General features: G+C 37.4%; 6 protein-coding genes across 10 annotated transcripts; 3 read left to right on the top strand and 3 right to left on the bottom strand.

Moving 5' to 3' along the window:
• The first annotated feature begins 32 nt into the window (after positions 1-32).
• Lop1 (long wavelength sensitive opsin 1) lies at positions 33-2,471 on the top strand. The gene is made up of 6 exons (XM_076775838.1): positions 33-199; positions 389-726; positions 870-1,117; positions 1,199-1,457; positions 1,531-1,697; positions 1,764-2,471. The coding sequence occupies exons 2-6, from the start codon at positions 397-399 to the stop codon at positions 1,897-1,899; spliced, it is 1,140 nt and encodes a 379-aa protein (XP_076631953.1). The 5' UTR covers positions 33-199; positions 389-396; the 3' UTR covers positions 1,900-2,471.
• On the bottom strand, positions 2,461-4,664 carry Lop2 (long wavelength sensitive opsin 2). The gene is made up of 8 exons (XM_076775837.1): positions 4,403-4,664; positions 4,090-4,328; positions 3,915-4,021; positions 3,745-3,851; positions 3,517-3,664; positions 3,327-3,437; positions 2,718-2,884; positions 2,461-2,648 (listed from the first exon to the last, which is right to left on the bottom strand). The coding sequence occupies exons 1-8, from the start codon at positions 4,591-4,593 to the stop codon at positions 2,534-2,536; spliced, it is 1,185 nt and encodes a 394-aa protein (XP_076631952.1). The 5' UTR covers positions 4,594-4,664; the 3' UTR covers positions 2,461-2,533.
• A 306-nt stretch (positions 4,665-4,970) lies between these two features.
• On the bottom strand, positions 4,971-6,214 carry LOC143347026 (COMM domain-containing protein 2-like). The gene is made up of 5 exons (XM_076775841.1): positions 5,887-6,214; positions 5,735-5,812; positions 5,575-5,657; positions 5,330-5,503; positions 4,971-5,248 (listed from the first exon to the last, which is right to left on the bottom strand). Exons 1-5 carry the CDS (start codon positions 5,951-5,953, stop codon positions 5,042-5,044), a joined length of 609 nt encoding a protein of 202 aa, XP_076631956.1. The 5' UTR covers positions 5,954-6,214; the 3' UTR covers positions 4,971-5,041.
• Positions 6,215-6,359: 145 nt separating this feature from the next.
• Pfdn6 (prefoldin 6) lies at positions 6,360-7,824 on the bottom strand. 5 transcript variants are annotated; one of them, XM_076774133.1, is made up of 4 exons: positions 7,666-7,824; positions 7,095-7,164; positions 6,795-6,990; positions 6,360-6,726 (listed from the first exon to the last, which is right to left on the bottom strand). In XM_076774133.1, the coding sequence occupies exons 1-4, from the start codon at positions 7,672-7,674 to the stop codon at positions 6,597-6,599; spliced, it is 405 nt and encodes a 134-aa protein (XP_076630248.1). In that variant the 5' UTR covers positions 7,675-7,824; the 3' UTR covers positions 6,360-6,596. The 5 variants fall into 5 exon arrangements, with proteins under 5 accessions (XP_076630248.1, XP_076630250.1, XP_076630249.1 ...); XM_076774135.1 differs by lacking the exon at positions 7,666-7,824 and adding an exon at positions 7,429-7,641; XM_076774134.1 differs by lacking the exon at positions 7,666-7,824 and adding an exon at positions 7,459-7,640.
• Positions 7,825-8,555: 731 nt separating this feature from the next.
• Noi (splicing factor 3a subunit 3 noi) lies at positions 8,556-10,345 on the top strand. Its single transcript, XM_076774102.1, has 2 exons — positions 8,556-8,876; positions 8,947-10,345. The coding sequence occupies exons 1-2, from the start codon at positions 8,664-8,666 to the stop codon at positions 10,237-10,239; spliced, it is 1,506 nt and encodes a 501-aa protein (XP_076630217.1). The 5' UTR covers positions 8,556-8,663; the 3' UTR covers positions 10,240-10,345.
• Positions 10,346-11,096: 751 nt separating this feature from the next.
• Grp (serine/threonine-protein kinase grp) lies at positions 11,097-15,121 on the top strand. Its single transcript, XM_076774511.1, has 8 exons — positions 11,097-11,367; positions 11,446-11,573; positions 11,858-12,081; positions 12,161-12,481; positions 13,410-13,613; positions 14,118-14,350; positions 14,643-14,777; positions 14,854-15,121. The coding sequence occupies exons 2-8, from the start codon at positions 11,512-11,514 to the stop codon at positions 15,070-15,072; spliced, it is 1,398 nt and encodes a 465-aa protein (XP_076630626.1). The 5' UTR covers positions 11,097-11,367; positions 11,446-11,511; the 3' UTR covers positions 15,073-15,121.
• Positions 15,122-15,144: the final 23 nt, after the last annotated feature.

Below are 15,144 nucleotides of genomic sequence, written 5' to 3'. Positions count from 1 at the left end.
ATCGGTGCATATTTAAACGGAAGCCGAACGACGTTGACACGAGCCGCATCCAACAGTGGACCCAACAAGAGCAGACCTTCCTACACATCCTTCTGTTAAATTTCAACGACCCATCTGCGTGGCCACTCCGAAATTAACAATCTGAGACGTGTACTTGGACTAGTTCGTTTTAGCACGTTTTTCTCCAAGTAGCCTGAAGGTGAGCCAGAGGAAGAGTGATCGGTGACTACCTTCGAGTGCCTGGAAGTTAATGCAAAACAGTGTTAATTCGTTTGTGCAAACGTTTAACTAGTCACGTTTTCGGGGGGAAAGACATAGCGTTAAATACAAACTGCTTTAAGTAAGTTTAACAGAGGAAGGCGGTCAAAGTGGCATTTAATGTTCACAGATTTAAGAATGACCGTCATTTCGGGACCCAGCTACGAGGCCTACTCATGGGGAGCCCAAGGTTCCAAGTTCGGCAATCAGACTGTAGTGGACAAGGTTCCACCCGAAATGCTACATCTGATCGACGCCCACTGGTACCAGTACCCACCGCTAAATCCGTTATGGCACGCGATTCTCGGCTTCGTGATCGGCGTGCTCGGTTTCGTCTCCGTTAGCGGTAACGGCATGGTCGTCTACATATTCCTCTCGACGAAGAGCCTCCGTACGCCGAGCAACCTGTTCGTTATAAATCTCGCCATCAGCGACTTCTGCATGATGCTCTGCATGTCTCCGCCAATGGTGCGTGCCGCGACAAACCCGGTCTTGTAGTTTTCCCCCTACGGTACAAATTGCAAAGTTAGCTCGAGGCATATCACGTTCGATGTTTGTCGTTCTTTCGTTAATTGGGAAGCTCGAAAATGCGATAATTCCATTCCCGACAGGTGATCAATTGCTATTTCGAGACATGGGTACTTGGACCGCTCTTCTGTGAGATCTATGCGATGACGGGCTCCTTGTTCGGATGTGGCTCCATTTGGACGATGACGATGATTGCGTTCGACAGATACAACGTAATCGTGAAAGGTTTGTCTGGTAAACCGCTGACCATTAACGGAGCTATTCTCCGTATACTGGGTATATGGGTCTTCTCATTGGTTTGGACTGTCGCGCCTGTGTTAGGCTGGAATCGGTAATGTTCCATCGTTTGGTCGACCGTTAACATTTGTCACGTTCGATACCACTAACTGTAAACGTTATTTTCTTTCGTTAGATACGTACCAGAGGGCAACATGACGGCGTGCGGTACCGATTACTTTAGCAGAGACATACTGTCTGTCTCTTACCTGATCTTGTACAGCATTTGGGTATACTTCTTCCCGTTGTTCCTCATCTGTTACAGCTACTGGTTTATCATCAAAGCGGTCGCCGCTCACGAGAAGAATATGCGCGAACAAGCCAAAAAGATGAACGTGGCCTCTCTGCGATCAAGCGAAAATCAAAACACCAGCGCCGAGTGCAAATTGGCAAAGGTACATACACATGTGTATACTCGAACGACGTGAATTTCGTTCACCTACAATGAGGCGTGTCTAACGATTCCAGGTTGCTCTTATGACGATCTCCTTGTGGTTCATGGCGTGGACACCGTACTTGGTCATCAACTTCTCCGGCATATTCAATCTCATGAGCATCAGTCCGCTGTTTAGTATCTGGGGCGCTCTATTCGCCAAAGCTAACGCTGTCTACAATCCAATAGTTTACGGGATCAGGTATACGAAATCTGGTTAAATGAATACTCGATCGTCGACGCTGATTTTTACTGTTTATTTTTTCAGCCATCCGAAGTACCGAGCCGCGCTTTTCCAGAAGTTCCCATCGCTGGCGTGCGCCGCCGAACCAGCACACACGGATGCGACCTCCACTGTTTCCGGCACCACCACCGTCGCCGACAGCGAAAAGGCAAACGCGTAAAATCAACGAAACACACTTTCGATCGAACGATCAAAGAATGATGAACAATAAAAATCAAAATACGACCGACTAGGATAAGGAAGGACGATGCTAGGTTTAATTACAGACACGATTTGTAAATATTAATATCGGTTGTCGTGTTGAGGGATCCTCTTTTTTACAAGCCACGGGAGAGTCACGTTCAACTTTGAAATTCGCATCGAACGTGCTCGGGGTAGGAGAAACATCGTCTGATAAGCGTATCCATTCGATCACAATATGTTCCCAGTGTACGGAATTGTTCTAACATCCGGTATTAAATGAGAAATCTTTTGGTCGCCTATGATTGATGAACGTGTGATTCCCATTTCCACCACAATGCGAATCATTTTAACATCAAGCCATAGGTAAAGATTTTGATTTTGTACATTCTATTGCCCGGCAATATACATGGTCACTTTGGTATAGCAGGTACCAGCTCTGTGTTTACTAGATAGGTAAACATGTATCATATTATCGCAAGGTATGATGAGAGTGTTGTATCTGTACCTTAATTTTATAAATGCAAATAAACTCTGCAAGCAACAAGACAATTGTGTTCGTTTAATTACTGACAGGTGGCGTACAATTGAAAGCACTTTGGGTTACCGGTATTCTAAGAGTTTCCTCCGGCCTCCGCGGACTTTTCTCCGCCGGCGGCCTGTTCCTCGGTATCGCCACATATCAAAAATGGTAACTTCTCCTTCAACGCGGCTCTATACTTTGGATGGCTGCACAGGATACGTTTATAACAACATCAATAACTTACCATAGCATTACTGTATCTCTATAATATTTACCTGATCCCATAAACGATTGGATTGTATATGGCGTTCGCTTTAGCAAAGAGTGATCCCCATATAGTGAAGAGGGGAGTGAGCAGGTTACGATTGAATATTCCGATGTAATTGATCACGAGATACGGAGTCCACGCCATAAACCACAGCGAGATTGTCGTCAATGCAACCTAAAATAAATTTAATTCAAATTAAATTCTACGTTAATCAGATTGATTAGGAAATACAGGGTGATCGGCCACCCCTGGGAAAAATTTTAATAGCGGATTCTAGAGGCCAAAATAAGACAAAAATCAAGAATACCAATTTGTTGATGGAGGCTTTGTTAAAAAGTTATTAACGTTTAAAGTTCCGCCCGTACTGAATTTTTTTCTCGAAAATGCGCAAGATTTCGGGGGTATGTCTTTTCACCAAAAATGATTGTAATTGACCCCCGCAACCGAAAATAATTTTTCCAGAACGATTTGAAATTTTTAAATTTAATTGTTAATAACTTTTTAACGAAGCCTCCATCAACAAATTGGTATTCTTGATTTTTGTCTTATTTTGACCTCTAGAATCCCTCATTAAAATTTTTCCCAGGGGTGGCTGAACACCCTGTATAATCGATACCTTTGCTAGCTTCACTTCGGCACTGGGACCTTGGTTCTCTCCAGATCGTAGAGATGCAACGTTCATTTTCTTCGCTTGCTCTTTCATTGCTTTCTCGTGAGCCGCGACGGTCTGTTTAAATGTTAATAAGTAATATGTAAATGTAAACACGATTAGACGTGTTCGAGTAATGTTAATTTTATGTATCTACCGAGACGATAAAGTAATAACTATAAATAATAGTAAACAACGGCATGTAATAGACGAAAACAGAGTAGACTAATATGTATGCTTTGGAGCCCCAATCTAAAGACAGATAATCCGTTCCACACGCTGTCATATTACCCTCTGGAACATATCTAATCGCCATATTACGCGTTAACAATTACACGTGTTCATTAATGACACGGAAAAGTAATTTTCTTAATTGTAGCATTACCTGTTCCATCCTACTATGGGTAAAATTGTCCATAATAAACCAAACAGCCATATGATTAAGATCTCGAGTATGGCTTTCTTGATAGTGAAGGGTGTTCCAGACATCCCCTAAAAATTGAATAATTTCGTTAGAACGTTAGTTTTATCTATAATTAATTACAGTATATATACCTTCACTATGACATTGTATCTATCCAAGGCAATGGCTGTCATTGTCCATATAGATGCACATCCACACAGTGAACCAACCATTGCATAAATGTCACACATTAGGGGTCCTGAATAAAAGTTATTATTTTTAATATTAAAATTTTGAATATTCTATTTCTAAGGCGATTCTTCTTACCAAGAACCCACGTTTCGTAGAAACAGCAAATTACCATGGGGGGGCACATGAAACCCATCATTATAAAGTCTGAAAAAGCAAGATTTACTACAAGCAGATTACTTGGCGTTCTCAGTGACGGCGTCATTATAAATACATAAACCACTACACCGTTTCCAGACCATCCTATAATTCCTAGTACAATCATAACAAGGCCTAAAATTTTGTACCATAATGGATGCAAGGGAGGGAATTGGTACCTGTGTTTAAAAAAAAAATATTAAAATATCGTAGATGCACGTCAATCGAAATAAATAACGACGAAATAAATTACCAATACGTATCGATCAAATGAAACATATCTTCTGGTGCTGTACTAACAACTGTTTGATTGTTAAAACGCATAAACTGTCTTGCAAACTGTGGACCCATAGTAGTTGTCAAGGTTGAATTTGGTAAAGGTATAACTCCGACAAACGATGGAGTAGACACATTGCAGGAACTGGCAGAGGTGATTATCTCCATATCGTGAAAATATACATTTAATCTTAACACTTTTAAACGAAAAGAAACAACTTTCTTTCTTCACATTACAATAGTCATATTCAACTGCAGCTACAAATGCTCCGCCCTTCTTTTATATGCATTCTGTGAAGTGAGATCCAATAAAGTCATCCAATAAAATATTCAAATGAATCTAACTACAGTTCTATCGAATGCGTTTGCATCACTCTTACAAGTGTTAGTACAGCATGATCTATAAAAAGTACTGTCAATTGGGATGTAGTATAATCTAATTACAGTGAAACATTACATATGCATTTATGAATCAGATTGACAATCGGTCTAAATTTAAATAACGCGTAGTATATTTTATTATTATTACTGTAAAAAATTAAAAATTATTTATATTTGTCAGACATTTCATAATTTATTGTGTTAATGTGATTGTACATTGCAATTGCGATAAATATTATTTTATTGCTCTTGAGAGTCTACAAGTGTGTTGACTATGACCCTCCTTAAGAGCCTCTTCTAATTCGTGTACCATGTGCAACAAATTAACAAGGTCAGTTTGAAGTAATACATGCTCGACATTTTCATTCTCATCTGAATTCTTTATGGACAAATCCAAAGTAAGAAGAGGATCAATTTGTTTCAGTAACGATCTTGATGCAAGCTACAAAGATATATACATCGCATAAAACATTTAAATTTAATACAGTAGCGACACAAGGATAAAAGTATGATAATCAAATACCTGAACTTCAAACCTCCATTCCATATCGTGATATTCTGGGAATTTAAATCCAATAGTTGCAAGTATGTTTGATATTTCATCTTTCTTGGTATTGTATAATTTGCTCAATATTGTTTCCTGGTCTTCCGAGAAACCTAAAGCTATTACAGAATCTCTAAAGTCCTCTGAGCTTAACTGCAAAAATATTATTGTAAAATACATGAAACATGAAATATTGAATATTGAAATTAAAAAGCTTGTATTGCCTTGTATCTACAGCTCTCTAGCAACAAATTAACAAGTCCCTCGACTGAATGTTTAATTACGTCCACTTCCACCTCCAACTTCTCTGAAAAAAAAAAGATAAAGCAAATTAATACAGCGTCGAACTATTGTCAGAATTGACGAATTTTTCGCTTTGCTTACGAGCTGCTGCATTATACAATTTAACGTTTGGTCCTTTCTGCAAATAATCTAATGCCAATTTGCAGAAATCCTGTAAAACTGAAGACGAAATATCGACGAATTAGTTATTATTCTAAATCGATCAAAATTAGAGGGAAAAATAATTTGCGTACCCTGCGGTGTGTAATCCATAAGAAGTAGCACATGTTTTTTATGATCTGGTTTTAACGATAATAACATTATTGTTTTGTTAGAAGTATATATTTGTACAACAGTTAATTACTTTCTATTTCTCAATTCAAAACAAAACGTTCTTCGATTCTATGACTGGGAGGGAACAGATAAACCGCCATATTTATTGTCACGTAAACACGAATAATCTGTCGATTAACAAAATGCTTAATTGTTTAATTAAACTTCCTGGCATAAAAATTGCTAAGATCTCCTTATTTTACTATACACGAAATATTTAATTGAAGTATCGATCTCGGTACTTTTATATTTGTGATCATAATGTTAGGTTAGATGATTATTAATGGTTGCATAGATAAAATTAACGTTCGTTTTGAACATCAAAGTTAATTTTATAACGCAATACGTTAAATGGGGTTTAATTATTACTTATATACGATAATAAAAAGGCAACTTTTATTAGGTCTGTAAATTTATTCTTGACACGTTAAAAGCAATAAAATTTTTAAACTATAAGATACATAGAAATGCAAGAGTTTCCAGGAATAATAAACTTTCGATTTATTTCGTAATTCGTTAATACTTTTTTTTTTCTTCCTTTTTTCTTATTTTCTATCTTAATTGAGGATAGTATGACATTGATGTAACAAAGTGAAACGCTGTTAAGTTCATTGAGATTTCATGTACGAAATTATGCCTTAGGTTGAGAAAGAGATGCTTTCACTTGAGCCTGGTGAAACATCTGTTGATATTTCTCCAGTGTTTCCCGGTGTGTTTCTTGCTTTTTATCTAACGTAACTATCAAATCTTCCACTCTTTTCCTAAATCGACAGAGAAATTGATTTATAATTTCTGAGCTTACACATTGTCCATATGTAAATTAACTCACAATTCAGAAGAGATATATTCCATACGCTTGGCAACATTTTCCTTTGCTTCCTCCAAGTTCTGTTTAATAAGAACCGGCCCTATCAGTTTGAAAACATTGTCATCTGATTTCAAGAGATCCAACTCTTTCTTAACTGCAACATTCTCATTCAATTGCCCGTCCAGTTGTTGCCTTTGACTCAACGCTTTGTGGTAATCTGATACAAACAGAATCTACATGTAACAGGATGCTCAATTAATTACAATGTTATAGTATATTAAAAAGGATATTGTTTGTTAATATAAATAACAGGTAAAATACCTTTCTGAACCTGTTTATATTTATCTATCTCTGTTTTTAAATTCTTTTTAATTTCTTCCGTCATGTTTGTCTAAAAAATGGAAAATATTCACGCGTTAAATAATAAAGAACCAGATATTAATAAAAGAACGATGAGATGCAGTCAGACAATGAGTTTCAAGTAAATATTACGTGACTGAGAGGTTATAATATCACTTCAAACGCAAATATTCGATTACACTTAAACCATTGCTCTACATATACTGTAACTATACTACAAATACATATAATTTTCTTAAAATATGTATATTATAACCGTTATAGATCCTATCGCTTCCTTTTAATATTATCATACCACGTTAGAGGAAAAATGTCTCGTATTAACCTTTTTTACAAACTGTGTGGCAAATAATTTTTACCGGTCGACAACGAATTGGGAAATCTTACATACAGGGTTTTACTTTCTAATCAGATTAGTACTCTCTTTCTTTAGCTGCTTTATTTCGAAGTCTTTCAAACTTTAACTACTGCAACATGTTCTGCTATACATATTACACATTTATACGTATGCATACATATATAAATGTGATACCTGAGCCATAGGGATGCACAAATTAGGAACGAAAAGCAACTGCGTATGTTGATATTAAAGGACTAAGAATTAATATCACGATTACATTACAAATCGATTTAAGCTGAAGAGATATAGTCTGTCGTGTTCAAAACAAGATTATTTTTACAAAATTTAAAGAGATGAAGAAAATTGATGAAAATCAATTGGGTTCCAAAAACCTACAACCTTTCTAGTATTGACTTATCGATCTTACAAAGAATTACTTAAAGAAATTCTAAATTCAATGCTTTTGTTATTTATTTATCATTTTTAATTTTACACATACGCTATTTTTAAAGTTTCGAACATCAAATAGTTTTCTTTTATCATTGGATACGCTAATTTTTGTTAGTGACACAACGTCGTTTTATCATATATTTCATTTTCATTCTTAACATTATTGAATTTGCCGCAAAGTTCATGTTTTTGTAGGCTGTAACCTACGCAATGCGTGCAAAATCACTAACAGTGATTTATCACAGTGATCAGAAAATCACGATCACGCTCGTGATTAAACTCCATTCACGACCGTGATCCGAAAGATGGCGTTTTAGTAGCGATTCACGTTAACTGTGATCCCCTACCAATCAAAAGCGATCACGAAGAATCATGAATCACTGTGAGAAATCACCATGATTAGGAATGAACGTGATCGAATCACGAGTGATTCCAAAGTACCAATTGACGCCATTTCTAACTATCTTGCGAGGACCACGGAGTGCCTAGAGACAAATCCTCTAGAGCACCCTGGCCGCCATCTTAACGGTTGGCATCGGCGCCAACTGCACCATCTGCGGTAGTAACTAGGGAGTTACTTATGCTCCCTACATTTTCTTATGGTCGTTGTAAGATGACGACACTTTTAAAACGTGCAAAATACTCGCACGAATTCGTTTCTATGTTGAAACGTATTATAACCTTCCTATAAATGTCAATTATTTCGTAAATGCAGTTGTGTTTTCATACAAATCGCGAAAATGGAAACGATATTGGAGCAACAACGGCGTTATCACGAGGAGAGGGAAAGGTTGATGGATGCGATGGTCAAGGAAATGCTGTATAAAAAACCGGGGCACAGGGAAAGTATAAATTCAGAGCATCGATTGAAGATGCTACTCGATCAGTATATGGACAGTACGTTACATTTGCAGGATTTGTACGAGGATAAGGATGGGCAAAGGAAAGAGGAAGTGCGTCGATCGTTTCTCTGTTTCGTTGTTAATTCCGTTACAAAAACAATATAAATCGTTTTTTGTACAGGTGCAAGCACTTTCTGGTCCAAATGAATTCTCGGAGTTCTATTCACGATTGAAATCCATAAAAGAGTTTTACCGGCGACACCCTAACGAAATAAGTATCCCAATGTCCGTAGAATTCGAGGAATTGGCCAAAATGAGAGAGAATCCTACAGAGGACCTTTCGAATCTTGTAGAATTTACGGATGAAGAGGGTTATGGAAAGTACTTGGACCTCCACGAGTGTTACGAGAAATACATTAACCTTAAGGGAATAGAAAAAATAGATTATATCACGTATTTATCAACTTTCGACCATTTGTTTGATATTCCAAGGGAGAGGAAAAATGCTGAGTACCAACGATACGTAGAGTCTTTGTTAGAATATTTAAATGACTACTTGAGTAGAGTCAGACCACTGCTCGACATGAATACGGAACTTCAAGAAGCTAACAAAGAGTTTGAAGCACAATGGGAGAACAACTCTTTCCCGGGCTGGCCAAAAGAAACTGGCAGTGCTTTGACTCATGTCGGTGCTCATTTAGAACTGTCCGCCTTTTCTTCCTGGGAGGAACTCGCGTCTCTCGGATTGGACAGGTTAAAATCAGCTCTGATGGCTTTAGGGTTAAAGTGTGGCGGTACTCTGGAGGAGAGAGCTCAGAGACTTTTTAGTACAAAAGGAGAGGCTTCTTTGGATCCAAATTTGTTAGCTAAGAATAATAGAAACAGGAAATCTGGTAAAGGAAGAAATTCGGAAAAGCAGAGGGAAGTAGCATGTTTGGAAGCTCAAGCGTATAGGCTTGCAGAGCTAGTGTCCACGCAACGTGTCGCTACGAAAGAAAATGTTCAAAGGAAACAAGCTAGGACGGAAGGCGAACGCGGGGATTCCGATGCAGAGGCTAGCGCTAGCGAATCTGAGGAAGAAGACGACAATGGAGTACCTTACAATCCGAAAAATCTACCCCTCGGATGGGATGGCAAACCTATACCATATTGGTTGTACAAATTGCATGGCTTGAATATCAGCTACAATTGCGAAATATGCGGGAACTTTACGTACAAAGGACCAAAAGCTTTTCAAAGGCACTTCGCGGAATGGAGGCACGCGCACGGTATGCGTTGCCTCGGCATTCCAAATACTGCACATTTTGCTAACGTAACGCAAATAGAGGATGCTCTAGCCTTGTGGGAGAAACTGAAGGCGCAGAAACAAGCAGAACGCTGGCAACCGGAGCAGGAAGAAGAGTTCGAAGATTCTCTCGGAAACGTAGTTAATCGTAAAACGTACGAGGACTTGAAAAGACAAGGTCTTTTGTAAAATATTGTATTACCGTTTAAGATAACTTTTTTACGCTACAGTATATTACCGACGATATTGTATGTTCTAAAATAATTGTAATAACAAATAAAAACGATAGCTAAAATTACTTGTCCACGATATTTCGAAAGTGAAAGTTCTAGTTACTTTAGAGATCGATAAGATTATGAGTTTACTATATATCTGTTCATTATTATTTATACCCAAAGTATTACCAATTTCATAGAATGTACTTCCTGCACGTAAAATTACTAACCTCGTAAAAACTTCGAGGAAACGTTTAAAGATGTAGAACAACAAACGTAAAAATTCTTGAAATGGCGTTTGTGCTGATTACAATATTATACGTAGTATATACACAGTTAATATCACGCAATGTCTCGAAATTACTAAACAAGTCGATAAGCAGGGATTTCAGAACTCTAAATATCCGTATTCGGCCAATGAGAACGCAACAATTTTACACTTAATTGTCCAGATCATGCGTGGTTCGTCGTTCAGTTCACAGTGACGAATACCTATCTGTGCACTGTTACCAAATGGCAGACCGGTGCCCAGAGGAAACAGCCCCCACCATTCACGCACGCTAGTGCGCAGCCACGTGTACGTGAGGCGCTTGCGCCTCGGTCAGCTTCGGGGATTCGAGAAGGAAGGCGAATGAGAGTCTGTCCTTCTTTGGTCGATGCAAATCGGATCTCAGATACGTCGAGATCGAGAAGGAAAGACTCACATTCGCTTTCTTTCTCGAATCCCCGAAGCTATTAGAGTTCACGTACGCATGACTATGGATTAGTGTGTGTAAGTGGAGGGGCAATTTCCTCTGGGTACCGGTCTGCTGTCTGGTAGCACTGCTCTCGTGTCATCTTGTACTTTCTCTCGTAACAGTAATTTTCGCGATCCTCGGGAAAAGTATTTTAATTTAGAAACATATTTTCGTAGCGATACGTTGTCAATGAGATTAATAGGAACGGAACCGAAGAAATACTACAGAAGTCGAGTAAATTCACGCTTTTAAATGTAATTCATTATCGTTTCACGTTCGGTTCGATCGAAAGCACGATGTTTCGTCGGCATGATTAAAACCACGTGCTTCGGGAGGCCGATCGTTATTATGAAAAATGATCTAACGTGAGCATTGCGCTGAAACGAAATAATTGTCGTTCGTGTTATACGTTGCGAAAAAAAATTTAATTTCTTTTCTTATAGTTGAAAGAGCATCGATCAGAGAACAAAGATCCTCGCCACCATCGCGAAGAGGTATGCTGAAGCAGGATGACGGAATTCGTGGATGGCTGGATATTCGGGCACACTTTAGGAGAAGGTGCTTACGGCGAGTACGTTTACGTATTTTTTATAGCTTTACGTTCTACGATTCGACGTACGTTATCGATTATCTTCAAAATTTCGAATTTAATATTTTCAAAAATTTTTATACTGTATGCTTTCGGGAAAATCAAATTTATCCAAGCTGATTCAACTTCTTTTAGTATTATTTGGTATCACTACAATATTCCATTTTACGTACAATTTAAATATTACTAAAGATAAAATATCTTTTAAATATTCATGCGTTTGATAAGAAGTTTCTGTTAAAAAAATAAGCACTCGTTTCTTTCAGAGTGAAATTACTTCTAAATAAGTCTACAGGCGAGGCTGTTGCTATGAAAATGATAGATTTAGAAAAGCATCCAGATGCTCGGCAAACGGTTCGCAAAGAAACCGCTATCCATCGTATGTTATCTAATCCTAATATTGTACAGTATTTTGGGAAGCGTAGCGAACCAAACATGGAATATATATTCTTGGAGTATGCTTCGGGTGGAGAGCTATTCGATAGAATTGGTAAGCTATAACGTCGTTGCTGGTTTATAAAAGGTACAGAAAAGTTTGATATTTAAAGAAATCTTCTTAATTGAAATAGAACCTGATGTCGGTATGTCTGCATGGGAAGCACAAAAATATTTTAGACAGTTAATTTCCGCTGTCGAGTATCTTCATAGTAAAGGAGTTGCACACAGAGATTTGAAGCCAGAGAACTTACTATTAGATGAAAACGACAATTTGAAAATTTCCGATTTTGGTCTGGCAACAATATATCGTATGCAAGGCAAAGAGCGTTGCCTGGAAAGGAGATGTGGAACATTGCCATATGTTGCTCCAGAAGTATTATTGCGCCCTTATCACGCTGAACCCGCCGATATTTGGTCTTGCGGTATAATTCTCGTGGCTTTGCTGGCTGGAGGTAATCTTGATAAAACCGTACAGATATCGCTTCTTGAAGATTACATTAACACCTTCCCGTGCTATTTAGCTCGACGAAATCCGGGTAGGCGTCAACGCGGGGTAAATAGACCAGACTGATGCTAAACTGCTTTGTAACAGAAATTATAAGAGTCGTGACCAACTCTTGTGGCGTACCGATAGGAACTAAAACTCAATCACGATCGTAGTTTGCTGTTCGCGAGTCTGGCTCGTGATATTTATGTTTGGGTCAAAATCTTCCATCACGAGTCAGATTTGTTAAAGTACAGGAAGGGGTTAATACTACTTTTTATGCAGGGTGTTCGGTTATCCCTGGGAAAAATTTTAATGAGAGATTCTAGAGGCCAAAATAAGACGAAAATCAAGAATGACGATTAGTTGATGGAGGCTTCGTTAAAAAGTTATTAACAATTAAATTCAAAAAATTTCAAATCGTTCTGGAAAAATTATATTTAATTTCAGGGGACAATTACAAGCATTTTTGGTCATTACACGTACCCCCGAAATCCTACCCACTTTCGAGAAAAAAATTCGAGAAGGTGCGGAACTTTAAACGTTAACAACTTTTTAACGAAGCCTCCATCAACAAATTAATATTCTTGATTTTCGTCTTATTTTGGCCTCTAGAATCCCTCATTAAAATTTTTCCCAGGGATGGCCTAACACTCTGTATAATTTCTTGTCGCTCGGAAACGCTTGAATAAATAAAGAAACGAAATCGTAATACAAACTAGCAAATTTATATTATTATTAAACTGTTTAAATATAAAGGCTAATAGATTAAAAATAAATCGATAACAAGTTCGTATACAAAGTGCAGACCTTCGTAATCGTTAGGTCGATGATTTATGTCTCTAATGTGTAACTTACATTTCTTAGTTTTTAACCGGTCCGTATCTGAACTATAGAACTGCCTTGGGACCAGTCCTTGGCAGAGTGTCCAGAATATATGACATGGAGAAACGGAAAATACATGTCTTTCACGCCGTGGAGAAAGTTGGATAATTCTTCGTTATCTCTGATTAAAAATATTCTTACGCACTCTCCATCATCCAGATGTACCATACAGGACATCAAACGGCACAGGTGGTTTGTCAAGAAATTCCAAAAAGGTACGTAACATATCTTATACGCGAAACATTGTTACCTTGTTTATTTGTAACTGTGTTCTCGCAAAATCTTCATGGAAATGGTTAAGCGTTTACTTGGTCAGGTACTGAGTGACTCTGAGTATGCATTAAATTACTCAAAGCAACTTGGTACCTAACTGAGTGGATACTGAAAGCACCCAAGCTTTTCCATATATTTGTAAGTATCTGATACATTATCTTTTATTTTTTTTTTATTATTAAGCATAAAAATCAAAGTTATTCTTCAAGATTATCTAGGCTTTTGCCTTTACTTTGGTAATACAGCTCTATGATTTTAATTAAGGATCATAAAGCTAGATTACCAAAGCAAAGAGCACTGGCATATACATCCAAACTGAATCATTAAAAGTTTCGATTTACGAGTAAATAAAACTTCGGTAGTTACTGTTTCGTTCTTGCTATTCTGCAATATAATTTAATACGTTAAGAGAATATAAAAATATCGTTAACAATTTTGTATCTTAGCTGGAAGCATAGAAGGTTATATTCGACCCGACGAGACAGACTCGAGGCAGGTGTTAGAAGACGAAAACTTGACAAGGTTCTGCTTGTCGCAACCCGAATTACCCGGAATAGAAACTAATACAGTACAAATTAATTTGGAAGAACGAGCAGGATTCTCGTTTTCGCAGCCTGCTCATATAGAAGATTTATTATTATGTACACAAGTACAAAACAAATTTACACAAGCAAGCCAGGTAGTGCAACTCATCTGCAGTGGCTAATATTTAAAAATTAAAACAATTAATCCGTTTATATATACAGGGTGTTCGACCACCCTTGGGAAAAATTTTAATGGGGGATTCTAGAGGCCAAAATAAGACGAAAATCAAGAATACCAATTTCTTGACTGAGACTTCGTTAAAAAGTTATTAACAATTAAATTCAAAAATTTGGCCTCTAGAATCCTCCATTAGAATTTTTCCCAGGGGTGGCCGAACACCCTGTATATGTATATATAATTGTTTGTATTTATTTTCATATTCACAGCAAAATACCTTCCAACGTTTGGTGCGACGAATGACAAGATTTTTCGTTAAAACCGAATTGGAAGAAACCGTGAAAAGACTAATAAATAGCTTAAATAACGAAAATTACACTTGTCGTATCAATGACTGTGGCACGGTAAGTTGTAAAATAATGATTAAAACTAACGTGTTTATAAAAAATTATTAGTAAATCACAGAATTATTTTGTGCAGATCACTATATCAAGCATGGATAGAAGAAAAATGCCCTTGGTTTTTAAAGCAAATATCGTCGAGATGGATGGCAAGATACTGGTCGACTTCCGATTATCTAAAGGCTGTGGTTTAGAATTTAAACGAAGATTTGTTAAAATTAAGTCCTTGTTGGAAGATATAATTTTAAAGGGTCCTGTTACGTGGCCGATTGCCGTTGCTACGGAATGTATGCCTTAAGAATAATGTAGAGAATTGAGATTTAAATAAACGTTTTATATACTTTTGAACATAAATTAATTTTTCACCTTT

Source organism: Colletes latitarsis, chromosome 10, assembly GCF_051014445.1.
Source record: "Colletes latitarsis isolate SP2378_abdomen chromosome 10, iyColLati1, whole genome shotgun sequence".
NCBI lineage: Eukaryota > Metazoa > Arthropoda > Insecta > Hymenoptera > Colletidae > Colletes > Colletes latitarsis.
This window is presented reverse-complemented; position numbering and strand designations above follow the sequence as displayed.

Coding starts and splice junctions, on each gene's coding strand:
- Pfdn6 (XM_076774133.1), bottom strand. Junction 6,991..7,094: donor ATATAAACAGGTTCAGAAAG/GTATTTTACCTG, acceptor TGTTTGTATCAG/ATTACCACAAAGCGTTGAGT. Junction 6,727..6,794: donor GAATATATCTCTTCTGAATT/GTGAGTTAATTT, acceptor CTGTCGATTTAG/GAAAAGAGTGGAAGATTTGA.
- Noi (XM_076774102.1), top strand. CDS start 8,664: ATGGAAACGATATTGGAGCAACAACGGCGTTATCACGAGGAGAGGGAA. Junction 8,877..8,946: donor ATGGGCAAAGGAAAGAGGAA/GTGCGTCGATCG, acceptor TTTTTTGTACAG/GTGCAAGCACTTTCTGGTCC.
- Grp (XM_076774511.1), top strand. CDS start 11,512: ATGACGGAATTCGTGGATGGCTGGATATTCGGGCACACTTTAGGAGAA. Junction 12,482..13,409: donor CGTGGCTTTGCTGGCTGGAG/GTAATCTTGATA, acceptor TCTGAACTATAG/AACTGCCTTGGGACCAGTCC. Junction 13,614..14,117: donor TGTCAAGAAATTCCAAAAAG/GTACGTAACATA, acceptor TTTGTATCTTAG/CTGGAAGCATAGAAGGTTAT.
- LOC143347026 (XM_076775841.1), bottom strand. CDS start 5,953: ATGTTATTATCGTTAAAACCAGATCATAAAAAACATGTGCTACTTCTT. Junction 5,658..5,734: donor ATTGTATAATGCAGCAGCTC/GTAAGCAAAGCG, acceptor TTTTTTTTTCAG/AGAAGTTGGAGGTGGAAGTG. Junction 5,249..5,329: donor AATGGAGGTTTGAAGTTCAG/GTATTTGATTAT, acceptor ATATCTTTGTAG/CTTGCATCAAGATCGTTACT.
- Lop2 (XM_076775837.1), bottom strand. CDS start 4,593: ATGGAGATAATCACCTCTGCCAGTTCCTGCAATGTGTCTACTCCATCG. Junction 3,665..3,744: donor CCCATAGTAGGATGGAACAG/GTAATGCTACAA, acceptor TATGGCGATTAG/ATATGTTCCAGAGGGTAATA. Junction 3,438..3,516: donor GTTATTACTTTATCGTCTCG/GTAGATACATAA, acceptor ACATTTAAACAG/ACCGTCGCGGCTCACGAGAA.
- Lop1 (XM_076775838.1), top strand. CDS start 397: ATGACCGTCATTTCGGGACCCAGCTACGAGGCCTACTCATGGGGAGCC. Junction 727..869: donor TCTGCATGTCTCCGCCAATG/GTGCGTGCCGCG, acceptor CATTCCCGACAG/GTGATCAATTGCTATTTCGA. Junction 1,458..1,530: donor CCGAGTGCAAATTGGCAAAG/GTACATACACAT, acceptor TAACGATTCCAG/GTTGCTCTTATGACGATCTC.